The sequence below is a fragment of the Rousettus aegyptiacus genome, unplaced genomic scaffold (genome assembly GCF_014176215.1).
Source record: "Rousettus aegyptiacus isolate mRouAeg1 unplaced genomic scaffold, mRouAeg1.p scaffold_m13_p_5, whole genome shotgun sequence".
In the NCBI taxonomy this organism is placed as follows: Eukaryota; Metazoa; Chordata; class Mammalia; order Chiroptera; family Pteropodidae; genus Rousettus; species Rousettus aegyptiacus.
This window is the reverse complement of record NW_023416308.1, coordinates 22,123,519-22,142,106: the sequence shown is the minus strand read 5'-3', so window position 1 is coordinate 22,142,106 and position 18,588 is coordinate 22,123,519. Positions and strand designations below refer to the sequence as shown.

Genomic DNA, 18,588 nt, shown 5'->3' with positions numbered 1-18,588 from the left:
GTTTGACTTGACTTCAGATCAACAAAATGAACTTTACCTTTGTAAGAAATGCTCGTATTTCCGCCGGTACGCAAAGCCGGCCCGTCTCACCCGCAGGTGTTCCATCAGCCCCAGGTACTTGACCTGATGCCTTATAAGGAAGTCATCAAACTTGCCTTTGGAAACATAAAAGGGAGAATGACAGTAAAGGACCTCGTGGCTCCGTTTCAACCAAGACAGACCAGAGGCTGCAAGCTGGTGATCTGTGAGCTGGGTTTAGCCACAGATATGTTTTCATAGACCCTAATTGTGTTTAATGGAGGAATCTTATAGAAAAATCTGGATTTCTGGTTTCTCTTTAAAAAACATGAGGTCTGGCCATTCTGGGCCGAGCCCCCACATGACGACAATGGCTAGAAGACAGTACTGCTGCCCATTTAGATAAGGTGTGCCCTCTCTACTCCCTATTGCCTTACGTCCAGTCTGCTTCACTTATTTGTTCTTCCAGCCTGGCCTCTCTAAGCCTTGACCATGTGACTCTGTTATAGACCATGACATGGGCTTAGAAAATACCAAGTTGAGATTGTTCAGTGGCTACAAAGGAGCAACATTACTTCCTCTTACCTGTGACGCCTGCCTAGCTCAGGTGCATTGCTCCTTAGATGGGCCAAAATCTGAGCGATGCTCACTCAGGACCACCGAAGGAACTCCCTCCCTACTAATTTACCTTCTATTACGAAAAATGAAAACAATTCTTGTCCAGAGAATAAGGAGCAAGCCTGTGGTGGTTTTTTAGGATTTTCGCCCATCACCAACTTGGTTTTCCTCCCAGCCTCATTTTCCTGAGCTCAGTGCTCAGAACGATTCACAACTCACTGGGTTCCTTCCTCTCATTGGGCTTGATGCAACGGATGTATGAAGGCTCCTTGGAGATGAGAATTTCCAGAAGGCTGCTCAGGCTGTTTTTAAACTGAGTCCCCACCTGCAGGGAAAGAGAATGAGCTAAATAGATGTTGCTACTCACAGTTAATACTGAGAAGATTGGGTTGGGGATAAGACTCTGGCCCTTTTAGTCCCACACTCTTGACAGACTGTCCTACCTGTTATAATTTCACCCATGAAAGGAAGGTTTTGGATGTTCTAGCCTGAGGAGCTCAAGCTCAGTCTGGTTAAGCAGAAGCTGGACATCCTTACGGGATGCTTCACTCACTCAGCAAGCAGGCAGTGAGCGCCTCCTAGGAGCCAGCATCACCGCTGAGCCCATCACCCCCATCACCTTCCTGTTTCCTTAATACCAAGCTTCCTTTATGACACTCACACTGCTGTTAAGTTCTTTATTTGATGGCATTTTCCTATATCATCTCCCACTAGACAATAAGTCCCATGTGCTCAGGGACATTGTCTGTTTTGTTCTTGCTAAATCCAGCACAGTGCCCGACACACAGTAGGTGGTCAGTGAATGTCTGCAAATGACCACATTGCTTGCTAACCTTGGAAAGTATATATTTAGTAGACTCTGTTAGAGAGTCATACTTCAAGAAAAAGGGGAGAACTTGAGAAGTGTAGGTAGCCAGAGGTAACTGTACCCTCTGGCTGACTTTTGCTGCCTTTAAATTTTTCATGGGCACTTTACCCACTCACCGTTGGTGACCTTCTCCGGTTTTCTAACTCGGCTACCAGGAAGCATTCCTTTAGGATGCTGTTTTTGGACCTGCACAGCACCTGTAAGCAAAGATAAATGAGCATCACATTTGCTTCTTCACAAATCGCTATAGGGCCTTCAGATAAGCTCACATGAGTGTGCACGATGGACCAGAGCCATTTGCTACAGAAGCCCTTGAATACAATCAAGTGTGAAAGAAAATGTCCAAATACTATATCCACTGCCATATCTACTTGGTGAGGCCATCTGACTGTTTTTCCTTGGACATGATGAGCCATAACTGTTTCTACTCCAGCCTAGCCGCTATAAGGTCAGCAGATTCTTTGAGAATGATCTTCAAAGACATACACACAGCCAACAGATATATGAAAAGATGCTCAACATCACAAGCTAAAAGGGAAATGCAAATCAAGACTGCAGTGATATCACCTCACACCTGTTAGAATGGCTGTTATAAATAAGACAAGAAATAATGAGTATTGGGCAATATGTGGGGAAAAGGGAACCCTCACACACTGCTGGTGGGAATTTAAATTGGTTCAGCCACTGTGGAAAACAGGATGGAGGTTCCTCAAAAAATTAAAAATAGAGCTACGATATGACCCAGCAATCCCTGCTCTGGGTATCTACCTTCCAAATTTGAAAGCAGTTCTTTGTAAAGATATATACTTCTATGTTCATTGCAGCATTACATACAGTAGCCAAGCCATGGAAACAAACCAAGTGTCCTTCGATGGATGATTAAATAAAGAAGATGTGGTACATATATACGATGGGCTACTACTCAGCCATTAAGAGATGAAATATTGCCACTTGTGACCATGGATGGATCTTGAGAGTATCGTGCTAAGTGAAATAAGTCAGACAGAAAAGAACAAGAGCCATATGATTTCACTCATACGTGGGATATAAAGCAAAAAGTAACAAATGAACAAAAAACAAAAAAATAGAGATGCAGACGACAAAATGATGGTTACCAGAGAGGAAAGGGGGTCAAAGACATGGTGACAAAAGGACATTAGACTTCAGGTGGTGGCACATGATAGAGTACACAGATGCCGTATTATAAAGCTGTATACCTGAAACTTATATAATGTTGTTATTAACCAATGTCACTCCAATAATTTTTATTAAAACAAGAATGATCTCCAAGATAGGGTGTTACATGAAAAAAGCAAGATACAGTATTGCTTGTATGGTGTGTTATTATTGTGCAAAGAGAAGGAGAAAAAGGGGGGGAGATACATACACACACACGTGCGCGCATGCGCGCGTGCGCACACACACACACGCGCGCGCGCACACACACACAGTCTCTGGTCTGTACCAGCCCAGCCCTGGAAGGATACACAATAAACTGATAAGATCGGCTGGCTCATAGCAGAACCACTAGGTGATATGGGACCAAGGACATTGGCTTTTGTCTTGTTTGTTTTTTTCCCCTGTGTATAGAATTTCAAAATAATCTATATTATCGAAAGTCTTTCATTTAGAAAAAAATTTAATTTGACGCTAAAAAATTTTTTTTTTATATCTACACAATGGAATATTGTTCAGCCTTAAAAAGGAAGGAAATCCTGACACACGCTACAACATGGATGGACGGATGGACCTTGAGGACATATGCTAAGTGCAGTAAGCCAGTCATAAGAACACAAACATTATATGACTTCAGTTATGTGAGATACCTAGAGCAGTCGAACTCAGAGAGACAAAGCAGAATACTAGTCGCCAGGGGCTGGCGGGGAGGGGGAATAGGGAGTTATTGTTTGATGAGGACAGAGTTTCAGTTTTACACCATGAAAAGAGTCTAGAGAGGTGGATGGTGGTGATGCCCCAACTCATATACACGGAAACCAGATTGGTGGCTGCCAGAAGTGGGGCGGGGGTGGTGAAACGGGCAAAGGTGGTCGAAAGGTGCAAACTTCCAAACTTCCATTTACAGACTAAATAAATCACGGGATGTAATGCACAGCATGGTGGCTACAGTTAACAATACTGTATTGCGTATCTGAAAAGTTACTAAGGGAGTAAATCTTAAAAGTCCTCCTAAGGAAAAACAGTATAATCCTGTGAGGTGATGGATGTTGACTAAACTGGTGATAATCATATGATTTATACAAATATATCATTATGTTGTACTCCTACAGTTAATACACTGTTATGTGTCAATTAAATCTCAATAAGAATGATTAGGATTATACATTTTATGATATATGATTTACCACAATTTTTTAATTTTTTAAATAAAAAACATGTTTCCTTGTTTAACCCACTCGGATTCTAAATTTACAGGGGCATGAAAGAGCAAATTGCAGATGAGAGAGAAAAAAGTAGAAATGACCCATCTCAAAGAAAAAAGAAAAAGTACAAGAAACTTCAGCCTGGTTGGTGAAGCCACAGGCTTGGTGAAGCACCTCTATGGATGGTGTGTAAAGGGCGTGGCCCGTAGAGGGGAAAGCCACGAGGAATCCTCTCTTCCATTTGTCCACCAAGCCCTTCTACTCCCGTGTCATTAGCAGTGACTCCAAGAGAAAGATACCATCAGACCCACTTCACTGATGGGGACATCTGTCATGAGACCCCCAGTGGGGACGGCGTCAGGCTGACATTCAGACCCAGAGAGACCTGCCTGGCGCAGAGATCCAATGTTAAGAATCAGTTCTCTAACCTGAATCCTGGAGTTTGGGACAAGGGGTCTTAGAAGCGATAAACATCGGGAAGGGCAGAAAACATTCCTTCAATGAATCATTTCCGTGTTCACTGTAATAACGTCTCCTCTAGGTCTAAGGTTTTTATAAACCAAGATAATCAAATAAAATACAATTTGGTACAAAACAGTTAACTATCTCAATATAAAATGAAGGCTTTAAAAACCCAAGGCTTCTTTGATTAGTGACTTATATGGAAGAAGACTGGAAATTAGCCCCAGGGGCTAATCTTGGCCCTAGCTCCACCTTGGGATATGACCTTGAGCAAGTCACAACCTCTTTGGATCTCAGTTTCCTCATCCTCAGTTCATGTCACCCCAGTATATTTCCTACTACACCCTGGGGACCTCAGCCTACTGAGCCCTCAGCCCCCTCTCCTAACATTACCTCTCACTGAACACATGGTGAGCTTGTCTGGGCCTCAGGGCCTTTGCACAAGCTGGTTCTTCTACCTGGAATAACCCCAATTTTTCCATGCCCAGGACCATTCTCACTCAGCTTTCAGCTTAAAGTCACTTCCGCAGGGGTGTTTTCTCTGATCCTCTAAACCAAATTAAAAATGTCCCCCTCAACCACAGTTCCTTGCTTATTTTTCTTTATAGCACTTTCACTGAAGGATAACTTGTTTATGTACATTTATACTTATTCTTGGCCACTATTCTCCCTCCACCCCACCCCACCCCACCCCCACCAAATGATGGAAAGCCCCATGAGAACAAGGACTGTCTTGTTCACTGCTAACACTCCAGACCCAGCGCCGCACCTGGCCCATGGGAGGGGCACCACACACACTTGAATGGGTTTATTGAATGAAAGATTCACACAGATGATAATAAATGTGTGTTCTAGCCATGGCATGCTGGAGTTCTAACATAGCTCATGGAAGAGAAAAATCTGGAAGGCCATATTTACCCCAAAATCGCTGTCACAGGTGATATCTCATACCCATCAGAAACACATATAGTTAAGTTTCAGACTTACCTCTTTCAGATGCCTATAGAGGAGATCACTGTTTTTTTCCAAGAATCCTACAAAACATTGAGTAAAAAAATTTCGAATCAATGGCTTTGCCTAAAAATGCAATTCCATCTCAATTGATTCAAAGGGAAATACTAAAAATGATCTCCTAGCATCAGACAAGAATTCTCAGCCTTGCCACTATGGCATTTGGGGCTAAACAATTCTCTGTTGTAGAGACCATCTTGTACACTGTAGGATGTTTAGCAGAATTGGTGGCCTCTAGCCACTAGATGCTAGTAGCACCTTCTCCAGTTGCGATAATCAAATATATCTCAAGACACTGTCAGTTGTCCCTAGGGGAACTTCATCGCTGGTTGAGAACCAGGTGCTCAGATCCAAGATTACGGCACACATGCTACAGTCTAAATCACAATGAGCTACCACATGAACATAGAGCCTTTACTTTATTGAGCATTGTATGTGTACCCTAGTCCAGTAGCAAAGAACTATACATATAATGAATGACATCGAAATAATGGATGGAGAACTGAATGTTAAGAGCCATCAGGTGAGACTATGCAGATGGATGAGGAAATCCGGCCCACTGCTAAGCAAAATCAAACTCAAGAACCATACATCTTCATACAAAGGAAGACATATCATTTCCAATGTTAAAATTTGGCTTAGAGTACTCACTTAAAACCTCATCAGTTAATTAACTGTGCAACTATTATACAACTATTATAAAGTCAAAACCAGCTAGAAAAGACATGCATCAAAATGTCTAAGATACAACCTTTTAAAATGACAATTTTAGAGTTATCAAAACTAAATTTTTATTGTAGTAAAATATACATAACATAAAATCTACCATTTTGACCATTTTTAAGTATATACTTCAGTGGCATTAAGTGAATTCACAATTTTGTATAAACATCACTACTATCCGTCTTTAGAATGTTTTTGTCTTCCCAAACTCTGTACCTCTTAAACACTACCTCTCCATTCCCTCCTCCCCCAGCTTCTGATAACCATTACTTTTCTTTCTGTCTATAAATTTGACTACTCTAGGTACCTCACATAAGTAAAATCAAACAGACCTTTTTATGTCTGGCTTATTTCCCTTAGTATAATGTTTCCACAGTTCATCCACGTTTGTAACATGTGTTATACTTCCTTTTTATGGCTGAATAATGTTCTATTGGTTTTTATATACCACGTTTTGTTTATCCATTCATCCATCAATGGAAACCTGGGTTGTTTTCACCTTCTGGCTATTGTAAATAATGCTGCTATAGACATGGGTGTACGAATACCCATTCAAATCCCTGCTTTCAAGTCTTTTGTGTATATACCAAGAAGTGGTCAGAACTAAGTCTGACAGAACCCTTACCTCAGCAATGCCACTTCCAGGAATTTATCCTATGTATATAATGTGCACAAGTTGGCCAAGTAAAATATACAAAGACATCAGACGCAGTAGTGTAAGAGACAAAGTTGGAAACAAACTGTGTCAAATAGATGACAGAATACATCCCTACGGGGAATGCCTGTAGCGTTTCAAAAGAAATGTGGTAGAGTCTGTATTCTTCTGTGAAGAGTGCATGCAGGTCTAGAGGCAAAAAGGCAAGTCTATACCCCAACTCTATACCCTTAGTAGCTGTGTGACGTTGGGCAATTTACTTAATTTCTCCGAGCTCAGTTGCCTCATAGATTAAAAGGGGGATAATAATACTCCCCCACCTCACTGGGTTCTGTGATGTTTAAGTGAACAACAGAGGTTAAAACACTTGGGACGATGGCCAGAGTAAGTGCTCAATTAATGTTAGTTGGAATCCAAATGATCTCCAATATTCCTTAAGTGAAAAATGCAAAAATACAAAACAGAATAACAAGAATCTCTTGGCTCTTGTGGCCACTTCAGGGGAGATGATGGGTAAAAGGGGCTTTTAATTTTCTTTTTGTGCTTTTCTGTGCTGTCAGCAATTTCCACCTTACATAGGTATTACTATTATTCTTTAAACAAAAATCAATAGATTATTAAATGGAAATATTTGTCCTACTTAAAGTTTTTCTTTTTTATACCACTCTGTATTTAAGGGGGAAAAAACCTAATACATGTTCTATAACTTTTTAAAGATTCTTAGAGAAATAAACTTATTTAGAAGTAAAAATAATTTAGAACCAAAATCGAGAGTAACTAAAGAAAATGTTTTAAAACTATTTTGAAAGAAAATATTCATAGGATTATTACTTAAAATAGCCAAAAAGTGTAAACAAATGTCTATAAACTGATGAATGCATAAATAAAATGTGGTATATCTATGCAGTGGAACATTACTTGCCAATAAAAAAGGAGTAGCAACATGGATGAGGTTCGAAAATATTATATTAAGTAGAAAAAAGTAAAATGGACTTTATAAAAAGAACTTCAGGGCTTCGAAGGAAACCATTAAGGAAGTGAAAAGACAACCACAGATTAGAGAAAATACTTGCAAATCATATAGCTGATAAGGAACTTGAATCCAGAATATATGAAGAACTCTTACAAGTCCATTAAAAGAAGATAAACTAATTTTTAAAACGGGCAAAGGATCTGAATAGATGTTTCTCCAAGGAAGATATGAAAATGGCCTATAACCACATGAAAAGATGCTCAGCATCTTTAGTCATTAGGGAAATGCAAATCAAAACCAGAATAGATATAGTATTCACATCCACTAGGCTGGCTGGAATGAACAGACAGACAATAACATGTGTTGATGAGGATATGGAGAAATCAGAAACCTCATACACTGCTAATGGGAAGGTAAAATAATGCAACCACTTAGAAACAACTTGGCAGGGACTCAAATGGTTTAGCATAGAGTTACCATATGACCAACAACCCACTCCTATGTATCTACCCAAGAAAGACGGAAACATATGTCCACACGAACACATATACAGGCATGTTCAGAGTAGCATTATTCATAACAGCCAAGAAGTGTAAACAACCCAATGCCCATCAAGTGATAAATATATAAACAAAATGTGGTATATATCCATACAATGGATTATTTGGCAACAAAAAGGAATGACACAATGAATGAATCTTAAAAACATGCAAAGTGAAAGAAGTTAGGCAGAAAAGACCACATATTGTATGTTTCCATTTATAAAGAATATACAAAATCGACAAATCTACAAAGACGGAGCAGATTGATTTGTTGCCTAGGGCTGTGGGGGATGAGTTTGAAAGAAAATGGGGAGTGACTGCTAATGTGTGTAAGCTTCTTTTGGGAGTGATGAAATGTTTTAAAATTGACTTTGGTGATGGTTACGCAACTATATGTAATGAATACACTAAAAACTATTGAATTGTATACTTTAAATGGGTGAAATATATGATGTGTGAATTATCTCAAAGTGGATATATATATACACGTAGTAAATAAATTTTAAAAGACTTCAAATGGCACGCTTCAAATGTGGGGCTAGGGGACGAGTGGCAATGGGTGTGCGGTATTTCTTCAGCCGACACAGGCATCTGCATGGCTGTTACTTGTGGCCTGTGGCCCCCAGGACACTCACCTTTGGTGCAGTATGTGACCTCTCCTGCGTAGTGGAAGAGGCGGAACTCCATCCAGCCAATCCTCTTTCGGCCCTTAGGACCTGCCAGCTTCCGGCTACAGAAACAAACGAGAGCTGAACCTTTCTACCGCATGGCAACAAAATGCACCAGCGCATAAGCAGACGGAGAGGTCTCTGAAAAGGTGTTTAGGACCACGACAATCAACCGAAGGCCGGCACTGAAAGCTAACCACATACAGCAGCTCCCAGAAACCTTCGCTGCCTGATTTCATCTGCTACAAATCAAGGTCTCTCTAAAATGAGAGCCTTCCTTCTCATGAGCACTGAGGAAAAAGAAACATACCTGAATCACAGGAATATGTTTATTTGTACAATGAAGTAGTTTTTATTTTTCTAGGTGATAGCAAAGAAACAATTTTACTACCTTATATTTTTATGATGTTAAGAGACTAAAATACTCATGCAATATCATTTTTCAGATAGTGGTGCTTCGTAATTTTTAAATAACTTTTTCTTGAAACAGCTAGACATGTATATTGACAGTGCACATAGCCTAGATTTATACAGCTCAATGACTTCTCTTGTTTACATGTGTGTGATTTACCCACGTCATTGCATAGTTAGAGATTGTTCTTTCTAATGGCCAACGATTTGCGAATGTACCACAATTTATTTTTCCAATCTTGAGTCATTGACTTATCCAATTACATTTACTTATCTTTTTGATATCCTACAACAGTTTTGATAAAGCCACTACCATTTACTGAATCCTTACTATGGCCAAAAATTGTACTAGATGATTTATGTAGTCATTTACAATGCTATATGGTAGGTATATTAATATCCCCATATTATTGAAGGGGAAACTCAGATGCACGAGTGTTTCTTGCCCATAGTTATGTGTCTAGTAAGTGGCTGAGCTGGGATTCAAAATCAGGCCTCTGACTCCAGAGCATATGTATGCTCTTAAATTCTTTCTTCATCTCAAAGACTGAATTTATTTCTAGCTGATTTTCTGGGATAATGTAAATGCTCTATGTTTGGATCTGTGTGGTGGTTATGTGGGTACACACAAATATAAAATTCTTTGGGTTATATGCTTCAGGTATACATGTTACTGTACGTATATTATACCTGAATTTTTTTTTTTTTAAAAAAAGACCATCTCATGCATGTGGACATGTCCAATATGAAATGATCATGAATAAAGCAAGATACAACATCTTTAAATTTTTCTGACTTGGAAATCATTAGAGTTTGATTTTCACTAAGAAAAGGTATGCATATACAGTAACTCCTCACTTAACATCGTGAATAGGTTCTTGGAAATGTGGCAAAACAGCATATAATGAAACCAATTTTACCATAGGCTAATTGAGGTAAATAAGAGTTAAGTTCCTATGGCATCTTGTCAATGTTAGAATGAAATGACATTATTCGAAGACCCATTGTATGTTTTGCTGTATCATAATGATATTTCTATTATGAAGAAGTAGCTGTACTCCTGGGGAACACTGCCAGCATACCCAAGGAAAAAGATATACAATGATCTTCCTCCACGCAACAGCTGTCAAATGAGATACATACGTTTGGAAATGTGCGTGCTTGCCCACTTTCTCTTCCAGTTTTTCCAAGAAGCTCAAGTCTGTCGCAGGACCAGGACGAATACATTCTTCATCCTTCAGAAGAAAAAAAAAAAAAGCCTCAATCCATAGGATCACACTCCATCAATTCCAAGTTTAAATGCTTTTACCCGCTGTGGCAGAATGTACTGGACTAAAATACTGTCATCTCGCACGAGTTCAGGTGAATATTTCAGGGTAGGGTGGCTCAGCCATCACATGTGCTCAGTTTCTTGGATTTGATAAGGGGATTGTGGAACCAGAGAGACTGGAAATTCCATAAAAAACAACAACAACAACAACAACAACTCCAAGAGCATATCCCCTTTTGCTAGGAGCAAAGCCTTCATGAAAAGCAAGCTATAAAACCAGTTGAGTCTAACCTTTCATATTTCTCAAGCTGCGCCTTTCTCAACGGTGACAACATTTAATTGATCATCTTAAAAAATTAAGGATGAATCAATCAACCTTGTAGCTTTTATTAAAACAAAACAAAACAAAACAAAACCACGGTTAAGGTTGGTGAGACAGCCCTTATAACGTAGCATTTCTATGCTTTCTAATCTTATCTATGGAAAATGAAATGGAAACAAAGATTTATTTCTAAAAGATTTTAAAATACTCATCTAGCGATCCACATGAACACTGAATGCATGTATGCTAGCTTAACGTCAGTCCTTGCTTCCAGGAACGTGCTTCCCCAGATGTCCACACGGCCTGTGTCCTCACCTCCTTCAAGTCTTCGTCAGGTCAAATGTCACCTTCTCAGTGAGTCCTTCCTTAACCAACTTACCTAAAATTGAGCTCCCCTCTCCAGCACATCTAATTGTTTTCTTTTTTCTCCACTGCACAATCTACACATTTTGCCCATCAACCTGTTTGCTGTCACTCTCTCCATGTGAGTGCAGGGATTTTGGTCTGTTTTGTCCAATGCTGTGTCCCAAAGCACAGGGCACAATCCTGGCACAGTGTACGTATTTGGCAAGTATTTGTTGAATGGAGTCTGCATGCCTACCATGGACTAGGCATAGCGCTAAGCCCTCTGCATGAATTATCTCACTTAATTTGTCCTTACAGCTGCTCTCCGAGGTAAGTGCAGTTATCATTGTACATATTTAATGATGATGAAACTGGAACTCAGAGAGGTTAAGACACCTGCCTAAGGTTACATAGCTAATAAGCAACTGGGGCTGGGACTTGAGTCCAGGTGGTGCCCACATTCCTGGGAACTAGTCACTACCCATTAGTATCCCTGCTGTGCTTTACAATACTGCGTTCACATGGTGGTTAGGTGGGGATGGAGCAAGAGGAAAAAGGAAACCAATTATTTTTGTTAAAAAGGAGGCAAATCATGGTGCAGACAATCCTGAATGAAAAGGTGAGGAAATCATTTCTCATTGGCCCTTAGACTTTATTTTAAAAATTGATGTTTGAACTGGAACAATTGTGGATTTGAGAACACTGATGTTCTCAAAAGCCACGATAGTTCAAAACGAGGTCACAAGTCCACCCCAAGGAGCCTCAACTCAAACTCCATGGATGCTCTTTGTGAAGTCTTCCTTTACGTTTTTTGGCTTACTGCCAAGTGCTAAGCATGAAAGTAGCCCCTTCCCAACTGCCACCAAACACCTGCCTATACTGGATCCCATTTTCTGGCTCATTCTTTCACATCTACGGAAGATCGATAATGCATGCTCTCGTTTCAAAGGCCTTTCCTTGTTATCTCCAGATGGGCTATAATGTAGGTCTGTAAATTGAAATGAGAGGAGAAATCTTGACCCAAATCTCTGAGCAAGAATTCAGGGGAAAAAAAAGAAAAAAAAAAACCTCACAACTCGTACGTTTTAATTATCTAGTGGATTCCACTCTTGAACCTTCATAAACGTGGGGAAAAGTTCTGCCATGTATTGCAAACGCCATGTGAATAGGCTCCAGGTCCAGATTAACTGTCTTACCAAAATGGAAATGATTCCTTTGTGTCTCTCTTCTACCAAATCACAGATGATCTTGTTGTTGAAATACTGAATTGGCTCCCACTAAAATGACAAAGAGGAATGAATTCTCCAAGACGGATTTAGATGAGCGTAAAATAGATATCTTTTTAATTGATTTCCCAACTTTCCCCCCCAATCTGATTATCTCTAATATTAAAAAATAATAATAATACTTTCTGAAAATCAAAATAATTTCCCAGGAAACAAGCAGAGAAGGTGTGAAAAATAATTCTTAGTACTAATCAGGAAAAATTACCAATGAAAAAACATTCTTAGGTGAACATTTCACTAGATTAAGAAATCAAATGAAGAGAAACATCAAAACCTTTACCTCTATACCTTCCATTTCATATTCTGCCTGTTCCGCTTTTAGGGTTCTCTCAATCAACAGTTGCTGGAGTTTCTCATTGCAGTAATTTATACAGAACTGTTCAAAACTGGAGATGCGAAAGATTTAAATAAGTAAAGCTATGCAAGTGAGCCAATTTTTTAAAAAACTGTATTTACTATTTTTAAGGATGTTTTTAATATAGAAAAAGCAAAGCACTTATTAATCAAATAATTTATAAAATATATCATAAGAGTCAACTAAAAGATATTTGCATTTTTTACGGTTATTCCACTTCTGAAACAATCTTTGAATTAGGGACCATGCAAATCTGGAGAACTTCTGGGGACAGGAAAATCAATTCTAATAAGAGATGCCTTAAACCACACTGATACCTTGAAGAAGAACAAAGGACTGGTAGGCAATAACAAACTCACCCATTCTTGTCGAAGACTTCAAAGCCATAGATATCCAGCAATCCAATGACAGTTTTCTTGGTGAACTCCTAGTCAGAATAACATACTGTTCATCATTAGGTTCTTTTACTTTGTGACATTCAAAACCCGATAGCTGCCCCCAAATCTGAGATTTGGCTAGTAACACTTGCTTTCTCTCTCCAACAACGGCTCACAGAACAACCTTAGGGTGGGAATACTTTTCCCAGCCCACTCCTCCTGCCTGCAGCCTGCCCGGATCCCATCCCAGCTTCCATATCCATCACTTGAGCAGTGAGACCTTCCCCTTCTGATTTAGTTCCTTGCTTCAACCCTCCTCAGCCTCCCAAGACTACATTCAATCTAAAAAGAAGAAAAGGAAAAGACCTATGAGCAGCCAAGGAGATGTTTATCTACGGGACAGGGCAGGTGATATGGATATCATTTTATATAGAAGACCCAGTGCTGTCAGGAGAGGATGGATACTTAAAGAGAATATGCCTATTTTTAGAAAGGGACACAATTTAATATCTGTGTGGTGTACAGACACACCTTTTTTTGTGTGCTTCACTTTATTACACTTCACAGATGTTGCATTTTTACAAATTGAAGAACAGACCTTCCACCAGCAAAAAGATAAAGACCTGCTTTATTGTGACACTTGCTTTATTGTGATGGTCTGGAACCACACCCACGATATCTCTGAGGGACGCCTGCACTGAGTTGATGCCTCCCAAATCTGTCCACTGTGTCCTACCTCCGTGAGTTTCATCGCCTTCACATACCTTGTGTCTTTGTATCATTTCCTTAATTTCTAGCTTTGAGTAAATTCCCTTTTTCATTTAAATCATTCCATTTAAAAAGAAAAATGTGACCATAGGGTGAGTTCCAAAGAGTTGTGTTTTTTTCTGATACACATTAAATATACTACTGTTAAAATAGAAAACTTCTGTGTACACTTAAACCCATCTGGCATATTTCGAATGCTGTGCGTCCCGTACGTTGGGACACACTGCAAAAATCACCCAGCATGCATTTTTGTAAGCCTACTAAGGGCTAAAATGTAGGTGTGATAAGCTACCATCCTGCCCATGGGAGCTTACAGTCAATTCTCACAAACCGTTTCGAGTCATGATGTTGATTACAACACATTACCATGTTAGTGAGAGCAAGGCATCCGAAATGTATGGGCTAACCTTGTTCACTAAGGAGGAATTGATTTTGTTGACCAACCAAGTGAACATTCGTCCATAAACAGTCTTCGCCATTGCATCTCTAGCGTAGAGAGAGAGTTCTAGCGTCAGTGGGCATATCACCTGAGAAGAACAACAGGTGCATCTTTACAGAGGTTTAAAAAAAAGCCCCGAGTTTTCAAATGATGATCAGCGAAGGATACGTGCTGTGGAAAGATGCTTCCCCCCTCTGTACACACACACAGAGTAGCCATTTTTTGAGTGCCAGGCACTGTCCTGGGCTGAGACACAGTCAAGGCAAAGACCATTCAAGCCTTTGTGGGCTGGACTCACATTTGCAGGAGGTGGCATGGTGGGACAGTCAGTAAGTCCCACAAAGACGAATCAGGCTGTTCTTAAGCGGAGTGACAAGTACCATACAGAGATACATATGGTGCTGTAGGGTAGGGGTGGGATGGGCAGGGAGGGCTCCTTGAGAGCGTGACCCCTGGGGACTAAAGGATGAGGAGCCATCAACTAGATGAAACGTAAGGAAGAGTGCCCCAGTTGAGAGAACGGCGTATGCGAAGACCCTGCACAGGGAAGGCATGGTGAGCGTGAGGCATGGAGAACTAGCGACAGTGCGGTGGTGAGGGACGGGGAAGTTAAGGCAGGAGGTGGACCGTGCAGGACCTGGCGGGCCCGTTTCAGGGGTCTGGCCTCCCCTGGGGCCACCACCCTGCTGGCAGCAGCAGTGGGGAGGGCAGGTACATTTCCACCCAGAGCCATTTTACCTCCTCGGTTTTGGTTTCGATCTTTCTATGGGTGAGAGCTTCCAAAAGGACCGATGGTTGGACGCCCAGGAGCTGAATAAATGGAAACCAAAATGCCATTCAGTGACCCGATTTTACTTGCTAGCTTATAAAGAGTTTGTGGAGTTTCCAGGCGCAGGGTTCTCTGCCCTGGCTGATAACCGTGCTTTAATGCAAAACAGACCACATTAGATCTTCCAACCACCTGGCTTTTACCCACGTTCTCACCCACCCCTACGCTCTTTGGAGCTCCCAACCGGTACCAGATGGAAGAACGTGGTCTGAGCCATTTGGACCACTGCCATCCAGCTGCCTCCCTCCCCTCCCCGCCCTCCCCACCTCTGAAGGCAGACATCACCTTGGCTATCCACTTGATCTCCTGGGTGACTGGTATGATGGCGCAGCCTTGGAGGTTCTCTCCAAAACAAACATTCCCCAGGTGTAGGATGCTGGCAATAATTCCAAAGAGATTCTAGGGATGTGGAAAGTGGTGAGGACAGGGAGAGAAGACGCGGCTGCCTAATGGATAAATGTCAGCAGAGGAGATACTCGAAAGAAAACCACCCTTCTTCCCACTTCCAGCCCCGAGCTTACATAACCGAATTTCTTCCTTTCTCATATCCACTTCCACTTCAGATATTGAGGGAAGGGGGAGGAAGAGCCCCGGCAGCAGAAGGTGGGAAAGATGCCTCAATCTCCAGTACAGGACACTTCTATTTTTAGATCCCTCCACCAGATAAACTATTTAATGTTCAAATGCTAGCGTCCTAGACACATGTATTTGAATCATATTCTGGTCTTGAAAGATTAATCGTTTAATAATTTTTTAAAAAGACAAAAAGATGTAAAAATCATGCTTACAAATCCTCCGATTTGCTCATCTGTTTCAAAACAGGAATGTAAATAATAATTCTATGAGAATTCATTATCTGTGAACATCTATGAGATTTAAATATTTGAGACTGAACTTGAGAGAAAGAAGAAACATCACCTCCTCCTTCCACACAACACTGGAAAAACAGAGATGCCAGAAAAATGCAGAGCACCCAGTTGACATTTGAATTTCAAATAAGTAATGATTGATTTTTTAGTGTAAGTAGTCCCATGTGATGTTGTGATATACTAAAAAATCAAGTCACTGCTTATCTGAAATTAAAATGTAAGTAGGTGTCCCACATTTTTATTTGCTGAATCTGGTAACCCTACCGTGCAATCACCAGGAAACTAAAATCATCTCCTCAATCCCAGACCTACTGGCATTTCTGCCCCCAGGACCCATACCTCAAGGTCATCTTCAGTAAAATCAATGACAGAAAAGGCATTGGAAACAGTGTTCCAGTCATTCTTGTCATTAATAGATGACTCGTTGGCACCATGACCCTGTTGACACAGAAATGGGTCGCTTAATGGCATTTTTATGAAGATAGGCATGTGAAGACCTATTCCTAAATCAAAAAGGTTTTCTCTCCAAGCATGCAAGAGCTAGTTCCATAACATTCTAAACTATGAAAATATGTTTTACTTTAATCATCTAGCATGTGATGATTTGTCGACTGCTGCTTTATTCAAATTTATTTGAAATTTTATTTAAAAATCTCTGCTCGGGAAAACTTTCAAAGTTAATATATTAGTAATATATCTTTTGATGTGTTTTTTAAAAGAGTTTTTCTTGCCATTTTTGCTAAATAAATTGAAGACACTTATCTCAATAAATACCTGCTGAAACACAGAAGGGAATGTCAGTGCTTAAATTCAGAAAACAATCTTGACACATGTGGCCACCACCAACAAAAACTTCACTGCAGGACTAGATGGAAGATGACTCTCATTCAAGGAAATAAAATTTGGCATTTAAAGAAACACGGTGTATGTGGAAATGATCGCCAGCAGAGGTGAGATAAGACTTTTCTCACTAACTCTAGAAGTTGTCTTTTAAATAAATAACAGATGGACCAATGTCATAAAACATTCTAGATGAGAGGTTTTTGTTGTTGTTGTTGTTGTTGTTGTTGTTATTTTGCTTTTGGAATACAGGGTATTCTTAATTTTCTGGTGATCTGAAGATTTGTTATCTTAAAAGATTTCCTTGTTGCATAGGGAAGCTAAAGGCGTCATACCATGAAAATATTCACCAGTGAACTAGCCAGTGTTAAATCTCAAATATCCCTTTTCCCACAGGGTCAGCAGCATCTGCTCCTGCCCACCAAGGGCAGGGTCTGTGCAAGTCCGTCCTTTGAGTACACCTACCTAGAGCTTTAGAAGCAGTGCAAATACACAGCAAAGTAAAGCCACATAGCTTGCCAAAGTTACAGACACCATGAAATCGATCAAAAGAATACCAATTCTTAGACCATTTCCAAAGTCATTGTGTCATGAGAATCTGGCCAAATTAATCTGGCCAGAAAAAAAAATTATAACGACATGATACCTTCCCAAAGAGAATGATTTGATTACCAAAGGTTGGGAGAAGCCCTTGGGAAAATGGATGAAGCTTTCATATTTTTACAAATTGATTCTCACTGATCATGCTATGGAAAGCCAAATGTGGCTTAGCTGGAAATATTTGGTCCTCGAAAAGAAAAAAAAATAAAATTTGATTTATTCTTTGTTCTAAGAATGAACACAAAGTGTGTTAACTATTAAAATGAGATCATGAGATTTGTTTATTTTCAATATTTAGCTTCATTTTTCAAGATAAATTTCAGTCATTTCTTTTCATGACTTACTATGAAATGTTGGTCCTTGTTTTCTCTTTCTCAAATTGTGTCTCTACCTTCACTCTGCCAAGTGATCTCCACTCAAAGCCAGACCCAGTGAGCAGAAAAATCCAAAAACCTTGGGACAAAAAGGCACCAGTGACATCAAATACTGATAGGTGCTATATAGTGGGCATCCTAGAACCTTAGTACTGGCTGCAGGAAAATTAGTTCTGGGAAGTTAAATTCAGAGAGTCAATTTTACAACTCTAGATCTCAAGATTGCTTATAGGAATGGCCTACACTATTGCTTAAGGGAGGATGTTCACTTTGCAGCTAACAGTTCTTAGAATGGAAGGCAGGAAGGTGCAAAAAGCCTTTTCCAAACTAGATTTGAAGGCAAGACAATGGAACATAAGCTGTGGACATAGATGGACAGCGAGTTTCCATCACACCTAGACCAGCAGTTCTCGCCTCACTGTGCCTTAGAATCATTGAGGATTAATTTAATTACATTTATAATCACAGGGAAGTGTTAAAACAATGCTGATGTCCAGGCTCCACTCCAGATCAATTAAATTTGAATCTCTGGAGGGTAGAACCCAGGCATTTGTATGTTTACAAAGCTCCTCAGCTGATTCTAA

At 40.1% G+C, this 18,588-nt stretch overlaps 1 protein-coding gene across 5 annotated transcripts in view; it reads right to left on the bottom strand.

Moving 5' to 3' along the window:
- MYO1H (myosin IH) overlaps window positions 1-18,588 on the bottom strand; it is a 97,761-nt gene that overhangs the window by 17,169 nt on the left and 62,004 nt on the right. For all 5 annotated transcript variants that reach the window (XM_016125013.2, XM_036221632.1, XM_016125014.2 and 2 more), the window contains 13 exons: window positions 16,530-16,628; window positions 15,607-15,720; window positions 15,231-15,302; window positions 14,461-14,580; window positions 13,268-13,335; window positions 12,834-12,939; window positions 12,464-12,544; window positions 10,474-10,565; window positions 8,887-8,981; window positions 5,335-5,381; window positions 1,621-1,701; window positions 856-961; window positions 38-155 (listed from right to left, as the gene is read on the bottom strand). In XM_016125013.2, the coding sequence (XP_015980499.2) occupies window positions 38-155; window positions 856-961; window positions 1,621-1,701; window positions 5,335-5,381; window positions 8,887-8,981; window positions 10,474-10,565; window positions 12,464-12,544; window positions 12,834-12,939; window positions 13,268-13,335; window positions 14,461-14,580; window positions 15,231-15,302; window positions 15,607-15,720; window positions 16,530-16,628 (1,199 nt within the window). The remainder of the gene's footprint in view (window positions 1-37; window positions 156-855; window positions 962-1,620; window positions 1,702-5,334; window positions 5,382-8,886; window positions 8,982-10,473; window positions 10,566-12,463; window positions 12,545-12,833; window positions 12,940-13,267; window positions 13,336-14,460; window positions 14,581-15,230; window positions 15,303-15,606; window positions 15,721-16,529; window positions 16,629-18,588) is intronic.